The 20,761-nt window shown below is 43.6% G+C and overlaps 1 protein-coding gene across 1 annotated transcript in view; it reads left to right on the top strand.

Annotated features, from left to right (window-relative positions):
- Positions 1-3,810: 3,810 nt before the first annotated feature.
- Positions 3,811-20,761, top strand: part of LOC311003129 (uncharacterized protein) — a gene marked incomplete at its 3' end in the record, with an annotated part of 151,899 nt that continues 134,948 nt past the window's right edge. The window contains exon 1 of the mRNA XM_083994814.1: positions 3,811-4,006. Within this exon, the coding sequence (XP_083850940.1) occupies positions 3,848-4,006 (159 nt within the window). The 5' untranslated portion in view covers positions 3,811-3,847. The remainder of the gene's footprint in view (positions 4,007-20,761) is intronic.

Here is a 20,761-nt window from a genome sequence, read left to right as displayed (position 1 = left end):
GGAGGACTCTGAAACTTCTCCCAGCCCTTAGTCGACATGAGGGTGAGTAGATAATAACAAAGAAATTTGAACTTTGGGTGAACTATCCCTTTAAGAGCCTTAAAGATGTTGTGCACACTATGGCTTAGCTTCTTACGATCATGGACAGCATAACAGTGAAAACTGAATTAAAACCTCAGACAAAAAGATGAGGATAACAGTTCTCTTGTCTTTTAGGTTGAATATTTATTGCAGGAATTTAGCAGTGACAAAGCAGCATCAGAGCATACAAACAAAATTATTAAAATCAATTTATCCCTATCAATCACCCTACCTCTGATGAATAGTTTCCTGATTTACAATTTCTGTAGGATACAAGGATACAGGCTTCGGCTGGCTAGTCACAAATTTCCTGAATCCCATCTGCTGGGGTGATATTTCGGGCTGAGAGTTCCTCAGAGCGGAACAACCTCGCTCCGGTGCTGGCAGCCGGTTCTTCACCAGGCTCAGCCGACCCCAATGGCAGGGAGTGTGGGGATCACCCGAGACCAAATCAGTGAGTGCAAGTCTTCTCTTTTTCTTCTAAGTCTGATGGCTAATTTCTTCAAATGCACTAGTTCTCGGGGTCCTCGCAGGAGTAAAGTCATGGAACAATTTCTCCATCATTCTGCATCGGTACTTGCCTTATTTGGTCAACGTGTACTTCTCCATCTTTAAATCTCTGCCACCTAACTGACCTTGTGGCCTTCTCTCCTCGTCCTCGACCTGCCTCAGCCTGTTTCACGGACACGTCACCGGTTCCTCATACCTTAACCTTTGTCCTGTCTCTCCTACTTCCCTCTTTAACAGGTTACAGCAATTATTTCATCAGTTCAGGTTTCATCACAAATCTCAACACAGCGGAGAACACATCACTTTCTCATCCTGATCCTACCATTAGATACAATAGCAAATCACGTATGACCATCTTCCCTTGTCTTCAACATTAAGCAAAAATACGTTTTCTGATCATAATATAATGAGATAGCAAAAATCACGGGATACTCCTTAGCATTTCCAATCACACTTTCTGATTATAATGTCATAAGATAGCAAAAATCACAAGATAGTCTCCAGCATTTATCAAATCACACTTGATTATATCATAAGATAGCAAAAATCACATTCCCTCTAAAGGCTGAGCCCGGGACCCTCAACTTTCCTTGACACCCCCTCCTTGAGGTTCCGGGCTGCTCCTCATCAGTCTGCTCTTAACATGAGTTACAATAACTATCTTCTCCTGTTCTTAGCATTAAGCAAAACACACTCTAAGTTTATAATATCTTAAAATTAAAAAATTACAGGATACAGTTCTCACTCTGCTCTCACCAACAAATCAATGATAAATCACAGATGACTTTCTTCTCCTGTCTTTAGCACTTAGCAAAACACACTTCAAGGTTATAATATCTTAAACTGGCAAAAATCACAGGATATTCTTCTCACTACTGCTTTTTAAAATTTTAGCAAAAACACACTTAAAGGTTACAATATCGTAAGCTGCAAAATTACATTTTATTCTGAAGACAGAGCTTGGGAACCTCAACCTTCCTCGACAGGATACAGTTCTCACTCTGCTCTCACCAACAAATCAATGATAAATCACAGATGACTTTCTTCTCCTGTCTTTAGCACTTAGCAAAACACACTTCAAGGTTATAATATCTTAAACTGGCAAAAATCACAGGATATTCTTCTCACTACTGCTTTTTAAAATTTTAGCAAAAACACACTTAAAGGTTACAATATCGTAAGCTGCAAAATTACATTTTATTCTGAAGACAGAGCTTGGGAACCTCAACCTTCCTCGACAGTTGCTTTCCTTCTTTCAATTCCCTGTTTATTTATTAATGTAAAGTTCTTCTAGACTTCACTTCCAAGTCCAAACCATGGAGAGCAGAGGCACACAAACAACACGCAAACAAGCTTCAAAGAAGAGACTATGGAGGGCATCATAGGAAATGCACTGGAAAGGTGAGCGGTCGACTTCCACATTCATCTTTGTGTTGTATATTTATATTTATATATAGTATATTTTTAGACAGTGAAGCAGGAAGCAACAGCAGCTGTTAGTAATGGCTAAATACAACTCTTTACATATAAACTATGTTTCCATCCACTTGCCGATCGAATTATCTGATCGATAAAAATATGAATGCGAATAACGCTGGTTCAAGTGCGTTTCCATCTAAGACCTTTAAATTGAATAAATGTGCTGTTTTACAATCATAGCCAAGTTAAGTTGGTAAATAGGCTGTTGCACAAGCCAGTCTGTCGCCTGTAAACCTGCATCTTTCTTTGTTTACTCCCGCCGTGTCGTTGAACAGCTGGGAATACGTAGCGGAATTGACATAAAACATGATCGCAACTCACATTTATCCGGCAAAGAACTGTTTCCATCAGCGTTTGTCGCATTAACTTTATATCGATCAAGAGAAAATTAAATGATATCGACCGCATTAACTTTTTATCGATATTCATGACATTTAATTATCGAATTTAACCGTTTCCATAAGGCATTTTTAATCCAATATTGCTTAATGCAAATAAAAACGTGTGGACGGAAACATGGTTATAGTCAGGAATCATCAGGTGACTTGTGTGTGACAGACGGTTCACACAGATTTCCTCTCTGCTCTGCTTCAGATTCACAAAGTCCCAACAGTCCTGAAGATGATGATCCAAAATCCAGGTGTTTGCTCTTCATTCATCTTTGGATGAGATTAATTGATGAAAAAAAAAGGATTCATAACTTTGCCTTTGAAAGCATCATCACTGTACTTTCAGTCTCTAAACCAATAAATCAGTGTTGTTTCTCCAAGAGATACTGTGCTGCAAAAACCTGTTGATCACATGAGACTGAGAGGAGAGATGAAACCACAGATGATTTCCTCCTGCAGGATCTCAGTGAAACTCTAAAGGGAACATCTGAGGGACGATGCTGGATCGTTGACTGAGCTGATGGGCAGGTGTGTGGCAGCTGACGAGTCTGGATGTTAGACAAGTTCCTCCTCTGCAGCCTGGACTCCTTCTTCTTCAGCTGGCCCTCCGTCAGCTGTGGAAACACCCAGGTTCAAAGACTGCAGCTCTATGGCCTCCTGCTGGACTGGACTCTGCCCCCTGGTGGTCTGGAGAGATGTGGCAGCACACAGACATGAGACTTCAGTTCAACATAGAGGAGCTGAGAGCTTCATGTCAGACAGAGCTCAGGTCAACAAAGGTGAGTCTGGTACCTTAAGGCTGAGACAGATGACAGCGATCATCAGCAGCAGACCCAGTGGCAGGACGACCAGTCTGATGATATAACCTGTTGGATCTGTTGGATCTATTGGATCTGATGAGACACATTCAGTCATCACGTTAGATCACATGACATGAGTACAACAGCTTCATTAAACAAACCTCAACATGTTTGAGTCAGTTCTTAGAGAATAAGGTCGTCTGATCGTCTCTGTGCACTGACGATGTTGGACAGACACAACAGGTGGACAGAGTTAGTCTGAAAGGATGAACTGGAGCTTCTTGTCTCCTTCCAGCCTGTGTCTGGTTGAAATGTCTCAGGTGAGTGTTAATCACCATCTTTACAGGCAGTTTACCAAACATGATGAAGCTGAATCATCCTGCTGACGTCTGACTCATCACATAAAACCCAGTTTCTTACCATCATGGTGCTCATGTACCTTCACTGGATCTTCTCCTGTCGTGGACTTTTCACTACAGCAACATGGACGGATGAAGAGACAATGGGCCCCTGAGCACAGACAGGTGAAATGTGCTTCAACTCACCTGAGACAGTGAGGGACAGTCGACGGCTCTCAGAGGAGAAGTTATGAGAGAAAACGTAGAGGTGATAAACACAGCTGTAGTTTCCTTGGTGGGCGGGCTCTGCAGCAGGAAACAGGAAGGAGGCGGAGTGATTGACAGCTGGCTGGGTGTAGTTGTCCGTTGTGTTGGAGGAGGTGAAGGTGAGCTGGAAGGAGCCTCCTGGGTACTGTGGCTGGATGGAGCAGCTGATGGTGAAGTTGGAGCCCATCAACACGCCTGAATAACCCTGCTGCTGGGCCTGGGAGACCCCGTCCATGGAGGACACAGAGATGATTGACTGGACCAGCAGGTCTGTAAACAGAGAGATGATTGGCTGAATGTTAACAGTCAGTTTCTAAAAGGATCTGATCCAGATGTTCACTGGAGAGATAACAAGACAAAATTGATCTTAATTGTTCTGTATTTTATCTATAAAGCATCAGTAAATGACAGCTCCTTTCTGTGGGGAATCACGAGGCATCAAACTGTCTGAACTTCCAGTGTAGTTGTTATTAAAGGAGCTGTGAATGAGGCAAGGCAAGGCAAGGCAAGGGCAGCTGCTGGGTTTGTCAGTGAACCACAGCAGGTTGGTTGAAGCTGCAGCCAACCTATCTGGCTGTTGTGGTAAATAATCCACAGAATGGGTTTCTCCTGGCTCCGATGTCCCATTCATCCTTTGGAGTGAGCAGCGTGTCAGACGCACAGCCAGAAAAGATCCAAAGAGCATCGTGGTTCACTGATGATTATGATTTATTGTCTGACATGAAAAGCACAATATGAAAGTAATATGATGTTTCTGGTGGTGAGTTCATGTGTCTGTTCAATCCAGTGATGCTGCAGTCAGTCACAGTATCACTGCATCACCTGCCGTCCACCATCAAACTTAAAGGATGGACACATTTATGATAATGTTGTTCCACATCTTCAGTTCAGTGGAGTTTACATGTATCTGATCCTCCCCTGCTCAGGGGTTAGCTTCACCTGTACCTGCAAGGAGCCCATGATTGGGTGGGGGGTTCTCCAATACAGACGATGATGTAACATGTTGACATATTAAATGTCTTGTTCTCAGACCTTCACTCACTTAAATACAAAAAGTGTTACTGAAAATTTCTGACACTGAAACAAAGGAAGGAAGACACTAAACCTGACTGTCACTGATCGACTTACCTGAACAGGTGATCTCTATGGTGGAGGAAGAGGAATGTGATGATGAACACTCCCTCAGGGTAGATCCAGACTGGACACAGTTAGGGTTGATCCTCCACACAGACCTCTCTGAGGACTCCTCTCTTTCTCCTGTTGAAACAACAGAGCCACAGTCCAGTTCTCTACAGGCTACAGATGCTGCCTTCAGGTTCCAATAGGAGTCGACCTCCACTGGTCTCCACTCTCCTGGTTTCACCTGCAGTTCACCTGCACAGCGACTGGCTCCTCCCACCAACCTGACAGACTCTGAACACAGAGAAGAGAGTGAAGAGTAAAAGAAGTGAGTTTGATTCAAACAGAAATGAAGCAGATCCAAACTGTAGCTCCACTTGTACCTGAGCAGGTGAGTCCAACAGCTTTGCCAGGTGAGCAGCTGGTTCTAGTTGAGCCTGGGCTTCTACAGTCCAGGAGAGCTGACTCATGGCCTCCACACTGGAACTCTTTGGTCCACATTGGAGCCTCCACTGCTCCATAGAGCGCCCCCTGGAGGACTGAAGGAGCCCCACAGCCAAGCTCCCTACAGACCACCTCTGCATCCTGCTGGTCAAAGTCATCTTCACACACTGAGGACCACCACTGGTTAGACTGGTTGGACTTGACCTCCAGTCTGCCTGAACACACACTGGTCCCATTCACCAGCCTGACAGAGTCTGCAGAGAGAGACACAACATTTAAAGTTTGATCCTGACCTTTATTTACTGTCATATCAACTTTAAAGTCATCAGCATGTGTCCAGAAATGAGTTCCTTCTCTGTCCCCAACAACCATTAAAGAAACTCACAGTCCAGTTGACATGAGATAATAATAAAAGGACATTCTCCATCTATCCAGGCTTGGTTGAACGACATGTATCACTGTCTGTCTTCTGGCGACGGTGTAGTGATGAGTATATGAGTTTGTGCTGTGAATTAATGAGTGTGTGTGTGTGGTGAATGAAAACTTGTAAGTCCCATCATTGTGTGTGCATGATGTGTGCATCAGTGGTGGTATAACTGGTTCAGGGGTCGAGTGTCACAGCACCATGGACAAGGCTGTTATTTTGTGTGTGTGTGTTACATGTCATTTTAATCTTGCAAATAAAACATTTGTCCCAAATGGAGAGATAACAAGACAAAATTGTTCTTAAGGAGGGGGCTGCCCTCCAACAACAACAATAATATTAATGATAAATAATAACAGGTGTGTTTTTACATGTTTTTCAAAAAAAATATTTTGGGGCTTTTACCTTTAAAGGAGACATATTCTGCCCCTTTTTACAAATTAAAATAGTTCCCAGGTGTCTCAAAGACATGATGTCTGTGACATGCTTCGGTCAAAATACCCCAAGGTTTCAGTGCCTGTCCCTTTAAATGCAAATGAGCTACTGCTTGCCCCGCCCAACCCCTTTTGCTGGTCCTAGGGGTGGTATTATGCAAATTCAAAAACTAATGACATCATTGTCAGACAACTGAGGAAACAGCTCGTAAAATCACATTTTAACTTAGGGAGCCTGCACATTACAGATTTTGTTGTGAACTTTCACATTTCGGGGGCCGAAAGACAAGACCAACACCCAAATATATGTTAAAGAGCCTTCAAAAAGTGATATTTCCATGATATGTCCCCTTTAAAGCCCCACTATGTAGTTTTTCAACCATAAATTACTGTTTCTAAACCCACACTGCAAAAACCTCAAAATCTTTCCAAGAATATTTGTCTTCTTTCTTGTCAAAATGTCTCAATTTTAGTCAAAACAAATCTCTTTCCACTTAAAATAAGACTCATCACCTGAAAATGAACATGTTTTTAGACAGTTTTCACTTGTTTCAAACTCATTTTCAATTGAAATGAGTAGAAAAATCTGCCAGTCAAAGCAAGATTTTTGTGCTTGTAATGAGAAAGAAAAACTTGCTCCACTGTCAGATTTTTCTACTTATTTCAAGTGAAAATATACTTGAAAAAAGTAAAAAAAAAAAAAATGTAAAAAAGTGTCTAAAAACAAGCTACTGTGATGAGTCTTATTTTAAATGGAAAGAGATTAGTTTTGACTAGAAATAAGACAAATATTCTTGTTAAGATTTTGAGTTTTTGCAGTGCAAGTGGTGCCGCTGCTGAAGCCTGAGCACCAGCTGCAACGTCACTCTAACTTTTGGTACACCGCAGCTCCTCTGAGCTCCAGAGACCGAGCTCAAGCCCGGTCTCCCTGCTCCTCTCACCCTGCACACACAAGCGCCCTGTGCTGGGCTGCACGGCCAGTGAGCTCTGGAGCTTTGTTCAGCAACGGCACCATCAACAAATTCACGTAGACCACCACTGTATGTGCTTCCCTAACAGGGTAGCAGACAGTTGCTCTTCTCAACCACAGTACCAGTACCACAAATCCTACATAATGGGGCACTACCCTGACCCTAACAAAGCTCTGCAACAATATTTCTAACAGCTAAGTTAAAGTCAGCAACAATCAACATCTCTCGCCTGAGTTGTAACTGATGACAGACACTTTCAGATCCATTTATGTATTTATGGATGTATTTATACCTTTACAGATTTATGTACACTTACAGATCTGTGTATGCATTCACAGATCTTTGCATGCATTTGCAGATTTGTCTTCACTTTCAAATTTGAATATTATGACGGAGTATTAGAGCCACATTGACAAATAAAAAAATCACAAACTTCGAGAATAAAGTCGTAAATTTATGACTTCATTCTCGTAATATTATAACCTTTTTCTCGTAGGAAATGTACGACTTTATTCTTGTAAATTTATGACTTTATTCTCGAAGTCTGTTTTTTTTTTGTCAATGTGGCCCTAATACTCCGTCGTAGAATATAGATTCGATTTTTTTTACACATTTACAAAAATGATTACGCACACACAGATTGAGATACACATTTGCAAATAATAAAGTAACAATAATACATCAACACATGTCCCTCAGTCCTACCTGAGCTGCACAGCAGCAGCAGCAGCATCAGGTGATCCATGTCCATGTAGACGTCCGTCCTCATCTCTGTCTCCTCTCTGACTGCCGGACTCGTCCTCTCCTCGTCTATTAACCTCAGGTTTTATCTCGTCATTAGCTCCATGAGGTCAGTACATCTTATTAAACATCACATTACTTGTTATTTCCTGAATGACGGTATCATAGAAACACATCTGCTGTCTCAACTTAATTCACATATACAGTACTTTAATCTGCTGCATCCTTTCACAGCACAGGCTCAATGAGCATGACAAAGAGGGAGACCACATGAGTTTTAAAGTAAATTAACTTAAATGCATTTACAGCTAAGGTTAAAACAACACCGTAAATGAATCTGTGATCTGTTGAGTCAGTAGTGAATGTAGTTCACTGAATGTAGTTGTGTGTATGAGAGGTGTGGTGGAGACGAAACCAAGCATAACAAATAAACCAAACAGGCAGCAAGTGGTCGGAGAGAGTGTGACTGACAAAAATGTTGGTACCCTTATGTTGAAGAAAGAAAAACACACAATTGTCACTGAAATAAACAAATAACAAAGACAAACACTAGGGTCACATGATGTGGAACTAATGTTGTTCAATGTCACCCTGGGAATTACTTTTTCATACAAAAGGCACACAGGGGCTAATCAGGGCTGAGGCCTTGTGGATGGACAAGCGATCCACCAAACAAAGAAACCAACTTAAACACGTGGCAGACACACACTCTCAGTGACATAACCCACAAAAAACCAGGCAAAGCTAGCATTTGTCGATGCTGGTGCTGTTCTGAACATTACTGTGGCCATGAGTGACTTTTTTGATGGCGGTTGGCTCTTGACTTTAAGTCCATGTCCCTGGAGCCTTTGCTCCACAGCCAAACCACAACCTGCTGGTGGTGCATTGCTCCAACACAGAGAACAGCAGGTGTGTGTTGTTACGATGCCCAGACGCTGAGGGTCCATGTTGGTGACAAGTTGGTTAAACACGAGTCCTGACCTCATTTATGATCCTTAAATACTTTTATTTTAACTCCACATGAATAATATTAACATTCAAACAACACTTATATAAAACATATACATCCTCTCTCCTCTCCACCCCCCGACCCCCCCCGACCCCCTCCTCCTCTCAGAGGTGCAGCTGCTGCCTGTTGCTGGACGACTGATATCAGATCCCAGTGGTTTCTGTCACTGAGACCGACCTGATAACATCTGCTGCTGAAACAAATTCTCACGGAAATGTTAAATGTTTCTTTTTTAAAAGTTTTTTATTGCACTTGATGTCGCAATGTTGCAGCTCATGAAACGATACGATCAGTGTCAGCTCTGAATTTGAACACACACACACACACACACACACACACACACACACACACACACACACACACACACACACACACACACACACACACACACACACACACACACACACAGCTGTGAAGCTGCTTTAACAGGAGGTGGGGGTCAATGTAGTCCAGTCAGAATAAAACCAGGAAACGTTATTCCCTGAAGGTAAAGCTACCTGAATGACCACAGAAGTCACCTGGAGGAGCCCCTGCTGCTGGGCCTGGGAGACCACTTCCACAGAGCAGGACACAGGTGCTCTCCAGTGGACGAGCTCCTCACGTCCCCTCAGTCTGAGGAACCAAACATGACGTCCTCACCCACTGCAGTGACTCATGACAGGACCTTTGCATCATACGTGTAGAAACCAACACTGATCATGTCAGTTGGACCAATGAGACTAAGGGCCCACATTGTGCTTGAGCCCCTGCCCTTTTGCCTCATATTAAAAAGTGCCCTTTTTATGTGTTTTTTATGAGTAAATAAATTTCTTTGTGTTGTGCATGGGATGTAAAAAGTGGCAGTATAAAAATGCTATTATCTCATAGCGTGGTTAATGTGCAGGTCACAACTTGTCCACCAGAGCGTTTCGGAGTTGTTGGATTGTGTATTTGATGAGTTTGATGAGGGAAACCAAGAAATCCCATGAGCCTCCGTAGCGTAGCTCTGAGCAGCTCACGGCTCTGCTCCGCCGTTCTAAAAGTAGCTCACACTGACAAATAAAGGTAACAAACCTACTGCTATGACTATAGGTATTATGGCAATGGGCCAATTTGCCAAAATTTTGAACTATCCCTTTAAATATAATTTAAACAGGATCGGATTCCCCGGCCACACCATCACAGACAAAAAGATGGATCAATTAAAACCAGTTCTCCTTTTATTATGTAGTGCCCTGGTAAAAAAAAAAAAAAAAAAAAAAAATTGAAATCTTGTTGGTTAAATTACGGTACTGCTGTTGTGAAAGACGTTAATATGGATAAATGTATGTATATTTGTTTCTTTTTCTTACTCTGTCTCTTTTTATTGTGTTTTTGTGATATGGATCCCCTTGGGTCTGAAATAAATAATGAATTGAATTGAATATATGTGGTACTTTATGAAACTGAAATTTCGTATGCTCTTAATGGGTTTTGAATGTCTCATGTCGTTTCCTCTGTTTATTTGGGTAACCAGGCGTCAATCTTTTATTAGCCAATCAGTGCCAGTCAGAGGTGAGCGTCAACTACCTATCAGATTCTGAGAAGGGGGCGGGACTAAAAGAAAGGACGAGACAGGCTCTGGCTAATGTCGGGAGAAAACGAGGAAAAGAAAAACAACAACGTAAAAAGCTAGTTGTAAGCGGTTTAAAAGTGTTTAAAGTTATTATTTCTACTGAAACTAAAAGCCGGAGGTTTTATCTGTGTGGTATCGGGTACAAAATGTAAGAGTGAGCCGTGTTTGGAGCTGTTTCAGCCAGTAATTATACTAAAAGGTCGGCGACGTATCAGTGCTAGTTACCCTCAACTGCGCTAGCCGGGAGAAGAAAGGAGACTGTGTGTGTGGGGGTGAATATTTTGCGCTGGGATTTCTGAGTGAGTATGCACATTATGTGAACTGGTGACAATACGAATGTTCATGGGAATGAATAGTAGAGTTTATTAGTGTTGTGAATTTCTGCATAGTGTGCCTACACGCCTGCCTGCCAGCCTGCTGCCACGCACCTTCTCCTCTGAACAGAGGGTTTGAGGAACCTGCTGCTAACCGTTTCTGAATTTCCAAGGATCTGTGAGTACTGAGAAAACACTGTTCATGAGGATTCAAATGAGCTCCAACATGCACGCCAACGACATGATACTAAAACCCCGGGTATTACTATTATTTTATTTTCTTGACTCAAAGGGTCACCAGGAAAATTAAAGGGTGAATGCCCTTTTTTGTGTTTTTGTGTGTGTGTATGTGTGTTGCAATGTATATTTGGAGTTGAAATGTTTACATCACACACATAAACAAGATAGCTATAAAATCAGCTAACCAGAGGCCTGTACTGCGAAGCCAGTTTAGTGGGTTAGCGAGGTATGTTGAGTCTAAAGCCAGGCTCTCCTGTACTACAAAGGTGGCTCTCTTTTAACCCAACTAGATCACCATGGTAACTTATGCTTAGCTCATGTTCAGAGTTTAATCTCGCGCTATAAAAGCGCCGCTGTTTCACTATTTTAACTTATTTTCAGCTGGCGTCACCTTTACTTTGAAAGTCCAGTGCATCAGAACGGAGCGTTTGTACGGAGGGAGAGATCACGCTGATCCGCTGCTGTTGACTTTCTCTCTGAGCGTCTCCGCCGAGAGTTGTCTCCGCCTACAGTTGTTCTCCTCACCCGTTGAGCTGAGCGTCAGGAGCTCATTATAGCCTATATTTTACTTTTATATACAGTCGGTCACCACTGAAAGAAGTAGTGCGCTCGCAGCAGGACAGATAATCAGATCGATAATCGGTAAAGTTAATAATTTCACTTAATGTGACCGTGAATAAATCAATTCCGTGTTTCGCCTGTTATATTTCAGTGTTGCCCAAATGCAAATCTTGAATAAGTCTCCGCTGTTTTCACATTTAAAAAGGTCTTTGTTGTCTTTGTACAGAGACAATATGAGATTTGCTTGTAGCTACAGCACCTAAAAAAAACCCCACTGTAGCCTATTCAGCCTCGCTTCCAATAAAACACACACTCGCGTTATAACTGCGATCAGTGAAATATATAACAATATAAAACACAATTTATAATGACAGTTGTTATTGCTCTAGTTTATTTAAATGGATAAAGCTTCTTATTTAAAAGTAGCGCAAGAGCTGTCAGAAATCAAAAGCAGAAACAGTGTTGCTTCAACACTGTTTCTTCATGCTGCGATCGTGCTTTTTTATATCGCTCATACTGAAATCAGCCCGTTCGTGCAGAAGTTGAATCATATGACGCCAAATGCCTCCTTTGATGTGAACACGCACAGACCATAAAGCTGAGAGCCGGACTTAACAAACCAAGTTGATAACCAGCTTCGCAGTACCGTGTTAACCCGGGCCAGGACTTGAGGTTTTGTTGAGCTGGAAGATGTACACAAAGCCTGGCCATGTTGAGCCTCCTTCGCAGTACAGGCCTCAGGCCTCTCTGCACCCTGCAGAGTCATATTCGCTCGGTAAAGTACCAAATTTCATATTTTTGTAGACTCCCTCCACTTCGCCTCCCATGCTAAAGGTGTTAACAGGTGTAAAGGGGTATTTTATGACAATTCTGTAACAAATTAGATTTGAGTGGGAGGGCTACAATTAAAGTAACATTGCGGAGTTTTTCGGCCTTAAAATAATGTTTCCAGACTCATTGCAATGGTAGAAAAATGGTTAATAGGATGAATGGTGCTGCAGCCTGAGCCGGGTCGCGTCGGCTGAAACTGCACTATGTAACTTCCCTGCACGGGTACGAATCACCAATCATCTGCTTCTCTGAGTTTATTCAGATCATCTGCATCTGCTTTAATTATTTATTGACTTTATTTATCCATTTACACATGGCTACTGAAAACACTATTCACAATTTTCTCATCAGAAATCAGAATCAGGAATTTTTATTGCCAAGTAATAAGTTTATTGCCAGTAAAGATCACTTAAAAATTAATTATTAAAATTAAAAGTAAAGAAATTAAAATGAAAATTAGATCAAATTGAATTAATTAAAAAATATTATAGGCTGGTACAAAAAATACACATATATACTGTTGCTGCTGTCTTTCAAAACTGCTGCTGAGGAACTTAAAGCTCTTTGCTGACACGTCCATAACAAAAATCAAAAAAGAGCCAACAAGCGGTTATAGCAAGAGTAAGAGTTATAGTAAATAATAATGATAATAATGATAATAACATTGAGATGATGGTAAGGTGAAATGACGGTCAACAAAAAATATTAAGAGCATCTCGTTCTCTTTGTGTTCAAAACTCCCGCCACCACACACAATAAGTAAAAGAAAATAACCACACACACCCCAATGTGTCAATGCAATGATGTAAAACCTATGTAAAGAAACAGGCAAAATATATTTTGGCTCCTACATACTATATATACAGAATACAGAATACCTCTTATTTAATTGGTTAAAACAGGTTAAAACAAAAACATCACACACACAGCAACAAGTTTTCTGTTTGTTGAAAAAGAAAAAAATGAATAGACTGAATGTAAATAAAACACTTAAAATTAAAGCAGAAGTGAGTGATATATTTGTGTTAATATAAGTCTTAAATAGTTATATCTTCCGACAGCAATCACTTACATAGAGTGTTTGGACTGAAACACGGGTCTCTCAGTCCCTCTGCTCTGCTCTGAGCCGAAGAGAAAACATTTATCGTATCCTACAGTTTTTATCCAATGAGGAGAGAGAACGGCATGCAGGGCTGTGTGTGCAGCCAAGGAACGCCGTGAATGTGGTGACGTAGCGACGAGGACTGTTATGGTGCGTTCAAGGAAACTCGTATTTTTCCGACCGTGAAGTGGTACCAGTTCGATCTGGTACGAGTTCACCGGTCGGAAGTTACGAGTGGCCGTTATAGTGACTTTCACAGGTAAAACAGGTCGGAAAAACACGAGTGGGTTGCCTGAAACGCTACAAAGTCGTAAGTTGTGACTTGAAGCTGTAATTTACGGTTTCAAAAGCCTGCCTGGAACGCAGCATTAGCCAAAACGACCGGATCACTCACTTCTGCTTTAAGTCTTGTTGCTGCACTGAAAACACTCAGGTTACAGGACAGATGTTGAGTCCTCTGGTGCTGCAGTGCCTCAGTCTGACCACGGGGGGGCAGGCTGCTCTCATCCTCTACACTGAGGGGAGAGAGTCAACAGGTGGAAACAGCCAGCTGCAGGTTGGAGCATTTTCCCACGTGGTTTCTGCAGCAGCAGAGATGTGACAAACAAACATGCCTGTAGTTTACTATACTACACTACTTATACTATTATAATACAACTCTTAACTCATCAGCTGTGTTCAGCCCCTTGTTCTCACTGACCCTCAATTTATAACAAAAATATTCATGAAGAAACTGTTGAACTGATGAATAAATTCACACACACTACAATACACATATGACGTAAAAATCATGAAGAAGACTCTCGAAGAGAATAGAAGACTATAAAATGTTTCTTGTGAGCTCATGTGATCGATCCAGTAACAGGAGACACTTAAGAACTATTTCCATCAACATTTGTCGCATTAACTTTGTATCGATCAAGGGAAATTGAAATGATATAGACCGTTTTAACTTTTTATCGATATTCATGACATTTAATTATCGAATTTAACCGTTTCCATAAGGCATTTTTAATCCAATATTGCTTAATGCAAATAAAAACGTGTGGATGGAAACATGGTTATAGTCAGGAATCATCGGATGACTTGTGTGTGACAGACGGTTCACACAGATTTCCTATCTGCTCTGCTTCAGATTCACAAAGTCCCAACAGTCCTGAAGATGATGATCCAAAATCCAGGTGTTTGCTCTTCACTCATCTTTGGATGAGATTTATTGATGAAGAAAAAAGGATTCATAACTTTGCCTTTGAAAGCATCATCACTGTACTTTCAGTCTCTAAACCAATAAATCAGTGTTGTTCCTCCAAGAGATACTGTGCTGCAAAAACCTGTTGATCACATGAGACTGAGAGGAGAGATGAAACCACAGATGATTTCCTCCTGCAGGATCTCAGTGAAACTCTAAAGGGAACATCTGAGGGACGATGCTGGATCATTGACTGATCTGATGGACAGGTGTGTGGCAGCTGACGAGTCTGGATGTTAGACAAGTTCCTCCTCTGCAGCCTGGACTCCTTCTTCTTCAGCTGGCCCTCCGTCAGCTGTGGAAACACCCAGGTTCAAAGACTGCAGCTCTATGGCCTCCTGTTGGACTGGACTCTGCCCCCTGGTGGCCTGGAGAGATGTGGCAGCACACAGACATGAGACTTCAGTTCAACATACAGGAGCTGAGAGCTTCATGTCAGACAGAGCTCAGGTCAACAAAGGTGATTCTGGTACCTTAAGGCTGAGACAGATGACAGCGATCAGCAGCAGCAGACTGAGTGGCAGGACGACCAGTCTGATGATATAACCTGTTGGATCTGTTGGATCTGTTGGATCTGATGAGACACATTCAGTCATCACGTTAGATCACATGACATGAGAACAACAGCTTCATTAAACAAACCTCAACATGTTTGAGTCAGTTCTTAGAGAATAAGGTCGTCTGATCGTCTCTGTGCACTGACGATGTTGGACAGACACAACAGGTGGACAGAGTTAGTCTGAAAGGATGAACTGGAGCTTCTTGTCTCCTTCCAGCCTGTGTCTGGTTGAAATGTCTCAGGTGAGTGTTAATCACCATCTTTACAGGCAGTTTACCAAACATGATGAAGCTGAATCATCCTGCTGACTTCTGACTCATCACATAAAACCCAGTTTCTTACCATCATGGTGCTCATGTACCTTCACTGGATCCTCTCCTGTCGTGGACTTTTCACTACAGCAACATGGACGGATGAAGAGACAATGGGCCCCTGAGCACAGACAGGTGAAATGTGCTTCAACTCACCTGAGACGGTGAGGGACAGTCGACGGCTCTCAGAGGAGAAGTTATGAGGGAAAAGGTAGAGGTGATAAACACAGCTGTAGTTTCCTTGGTGGGCGGGCTCTGCAGCAGGAAACAGGAAGGAGGCGGAGTGATTGACAGCTGGCTGGGTGTAGTTGTCCGTTGTGGTGGAGGAGGTGAAGGTGAGCTGGAAGAAGCCTCCTGGGTACTGTGGCTGGATGGAGCAGCTGATGGTGAAGTTGGAGCCCATCAACACGCCTGAATAACCCTGCTGCTGGGCCTGGGAGACCCCATACATGGAGGACACAGAGATGATTGACTGGACCAGCAGGTCTGTAAACAGAGAGATGATTGGCTGAATGTTAACAGTCAGTTTCTAAAAGGACTCTGATCCAGATGTTCACTGGAGAGATAACAAGACAAAACTGATCTTAATTGTTCTGTATTTTATCTATGAAGCATCAGTAAATGACAGCTCCTTTCTGTGGGGAATCATGAGGCATCAAACTGTCTGAACTTCCAGTGTAGTTGTTATTAAAGGAGCTGTGAGTGAGGACTGTGGCAGCTGCTGGGTTTGTCAGTGAACCACAGCAGGTTGGTTGAAGCTGCAGTCAACGTATCTGATAATGTTGTTCTACATCTTCAGTTCAGTGGAGACAACTGACTGTCACTGTATGAATGGAAATATAACTCACTGATGGACTTACCTGAACAGATGATCTCCATGGTGAAGGGAGATACGTATGATGGTGATGATGAACACTCCGTCAGGGTAGATCCAGACTCAACACAGTCAGTGTCGATCTCCCACACAGACCTCTGTGAGGACTCCTCTCTTCTACTTGTTGAAACAGCAGAGCCACAGTCCAGATCTCTACAGGCTACAGATGCTGCCTTCAGGTTCCAGTCGAAGCTGTCCACTGGTCTCCACTCTCCTAGTTTCAGCTGCAGTTCACCTGCACAGCGACTGGCTCCTTCCACCAACCTGACAGACTCTGAACACAGAGAAGAGAGTGAAGAGTAAAATAAGTGAGTTTGATTAAAACAGAAATGAAACAAATCCAAACTGTAGCTCTACCTCTGTCTGAGCAGGTGAGTCCAACAGCTTTGCCAGGTGAGCAGCTGGTTCTAGTTGAGCCTGAGCTTCTACAGTCCAGGAGAGCTGACTCGTTGCCTCCACACTGGAACTCTTTGGTCCACATTGGAGCCTCCGCTGCTCCATAGAGCGCCCCCTGGAGGACTGAAGGAGCCCCACAGCCAAGCTCCCTACAGACCACCTCTGCATCCTGCTGGTCAAAGTCATCTTCACACACTGAGGACCACCACTGGTTAGACTGGTTGGACTTGACCTCCAGTCTGCCTGAACACACACTGGTCCCATTCACCAGCCTGACAGAGTCTGCAGAGAGAGACACAACATTTAAAGTTTGATCCTGACCTTTATTTACTTTAATATAAACTTTAAAGCCGTCAGCATGTGTCCAGAAATGAATTCTTTCTCTGTCCCCAACACAACCATTAAAGAAACTCACAGTCCAGTTGACATAAGATAATAATAACAGGACATTCTCCATCTATCCAGGCTTGGTTGAACGACATATCACTGTCTCTCTTTTGGCGACGGTGTAGCGATGAGTATATGAGTTTGTGCTGTAAATTAATGAGTGTGTGTGGTGAATGAAAACTTGTAAGTCCCATCGTTGTGTGGGCATGATGTGTGCATCAGTGGTGGTATAACTGGTTCAGGGGTCAAGTGTCACAGCACCATGGACAAGGCTGTTATTTTGTGTGTGTGCTCCTTTCTGTGGGGAATCATGAGGCATCAAACTGTCTGAACTTCCAGTGTAGTTGTTAGTAAAGGAGCTGTGAGTGAGGACTGTGGCAGCTGCTGGGTTTGTCAGTGAACCACAGCAGGTTGGTTGAAGCTGCAGCCAACGTATCTGGCTGTTGTGGTAAATAATCCTCAGAATGGGTTTCTCCTGGCTCCGATGTCCCATTCATCCTTTGGAGTGAGCAGCATGTCAGACGCACAGCCAGAAACGATCCAAAGAGCATCGTGGTTCACTGATGATTATGATTTATTGTCAGACATGAAAAGGACAATATGAAAGTAATATGATGTTTCTGGTGGTGAGTTCATGTGTCTATTCAATCCAGTCAAACTTAAAGGGGACCTATTATGCTCCTTTCCCACAAACTAAAATAGTTCCTGGGTGTCTTAAAGACATGTCTGTGACGTTCTTCGGTCAAAATACCCCAAAGATCAAACATAACAGCACTCTGTTCATCCTCTCAAAAACAGCCCTGTGCAAAACGGTCTGTTTCAGTGGCCCCTCCCTTTAAATGCAAATGAGCCACTCCCTCAGCATTATGTTACCATGACGATGTCTACTACTAGTACCTACTGATTTGGCCAAAATGCAGTATGCAAACAAAAGCTAAATCTGCAGTAGGCAAATTGCCAGTATTTCCAGTATGCATCTAACCAGTCTATATTGTGTAATGAAATGCACCCATGACCTAGTCTCACCCTAACCAAATATGGTATAGAGTAGTCTTTGCCATGTAGGCTACCATAACCATGTAATATAACTTAATAAAATATATTAAAAATGAATGCAGACTGCCCCTCCTTGAACCGCCACCTTACCGTGGTGGAGGGGTTTGAGCACCCGAATGATCCTAGGAGCTATGTTGTCCAGGGCTTAATGCCCCTGGTAGGGTCTCCCAAGGCAAACAGGTCCTAGGTGACGGGTCAGACTAAGAGCGGTTTAAAGCTCCTTATGAAGAAGAAAACAGAAAGGAAGTTTACGTCGCCTGGACTGGTGTTACCGGGGACTGGACTGGACCCAATCCCCGGGCAACGACTCTGGCTATGGGGACATGGAATGTCACCTCGCTGGGGGGGAAAGAGCCTGAGCTAATGCAAGAGGTTGAGCGGTACTGGCTAGAGATAGTAGGGCTCACCTCCACACACAGTTTGGGCTCCGGTACCCAACTCCTTGAGAGAGGTTGGACTCTCTTCCACTCTGGAGTTGCCCATGGTGAGAGGTGGCGCGCTGGTGTGGGCTTGCTCATAGCTCCCCAGCTCAGCCGCCATGTGTTGGAGTTCTCCCCACTTAACGAGAGGGTCGTTTCCCTGCGCCTTCGGGTCGGGGATAGGTCTCTCACTGTTGTCTCGGCCTACAGGCCGAACAGCAGTGCAGAGTACCCGGCCTTCCTGCAGGCCCTGGGAGGGTTGCTGGAAAGTGCTCCAACTGGGGACTCCATCGTTCTGCTGGGGGACTGGCAGGCCAAGCGGACGGCAGCCCGGGCGGTCGCGGAAGTAAAAACTCGGGCCTGGGAAAAGTTCGTCGAGGCCATGGAGGAGGACTACCGGTCGGCCTCAAGGAAATTCTGGCAAACCATCTGACACCTCAGGAGGGGGAAGCAGTGCTCTGCCAACACTGTTTACAGTGGAGGAGGGGAGCTGTTGACCTCGACTGCGGATATTGTTGGGCGGTGGAAGGAATACTTCGAGGATCTCCTCAATCCCACTGACACGCCTTCCATTGAGGAAGCAGAGGCTGAGGACTCAGAGGTTGATTCATTCATCACCCAAGCTGAAGTCACTGAGGTAGTCCGGAAGCTCTCCAGTGGCAAGTAAAGTTTTACAGTTAAAGCAGATATCAGTGGAATGTTTTTGTTAATATAAGTCCTAAATAGTCCTATTTTCCGTCAGCAATCACTTACATGAAGTGTTTCAGCCTAAACACGAGTCTCTCCGTCACTCTGCTCTGCTGTAACCCGAGGAGAAAATGTTCCTTGTGGGATACAAGTGTTATCCAATGAGGAGAGAGAACGGCATGAAGGGCTGTGTGTGCAGCCAAGGGATGCGCGTGAATGTGGTGACGTAGCACGAGGACCAATTGATGCCTGACAAGGGCGGGGGCTGCTAACTCATGGTGCGTTCAAAGAAACTCGTACTTTGTGTTGATCCTTCCTGTGAAGTCATACCAGTTCGATCTGGTACGAGTTCACGGGTCGGAAGTTACGAGTGGCCGTTATAGGGAACTTTCACAGACAACAGGATGGTAAAAACACGAGCTACGGGTTACCTGGAACGCTACCAAGTCGTAGTTGTGACTTGAAGCTGTAACTTACGGTTTCAAAAGCCTGCCTTGAACGCAGCATTAGCCGAAACGGCCGTGAAGCTGATATCTGCTTTAAGGCTCTAACAAATCTAGGCTACAGGGATGACACAGGTGCACATATTTCTATTGTTGAAAACCTGGAGCCTGGTGGGATTCGCTGCCATATTGCTCAATGTTTGACTCAACGGTTGCTTCCACTCCCCACCTGTAGCTTGGTCCGCGAGGCTTTCCTGGCAGACCGGCGTCCTGCTTCAGTGGCACCGGGCCGGCCACCAGCTCCAGCGTCCTGCGTGTATCGACCTCCGTCCGTCGTCATGCGGTCGTGGCTTTGTCAGTTCATTTTTGTTTAGACGAGACAATAACTAAAACGATAATTCAATCTTGAAGTGGATGGGATCCTTCTCATCGTCAACTTCTCTTGACTTCTCTGCGGGGCCGCAGCCTCGTCCATCCACGAGACTCTCTTCTTTGGCTTTTTCCCAGCATCCCTGCTCCTTCCGCTCACATCAGACTTAAGCGGCCAGGTAACCAGACAACCAATCAAAACATTACACAATATGGCAGCCCGCCCCTTCTCACCTACGAAAATGACCCTAACATTCCTCCCCTCCATAAACAGGTAAAAAAAAGAAAAACACACACTGGACAACATATAACAGATTCCTTTCTCTATTTTTCTTCTTTTTTCCCTTTTCTTTTCTCCACTGT

This window comes from Trachurus trachurus (genome assembly GCF_905171665.1).
Source record: "Trachurus trachurus genome assembly, chromosome: 19".
NCBI classification, from domain to species: domain Eukaryota; kingdom Metazoa; phylum Chordata; class Actinopteri; order Carangiformes; family Carangidae; genus Trachurus; species Trachurus trachurus.
This window is presented reverse-complemented; position numbering and strand designations above follow the sequence as displayed.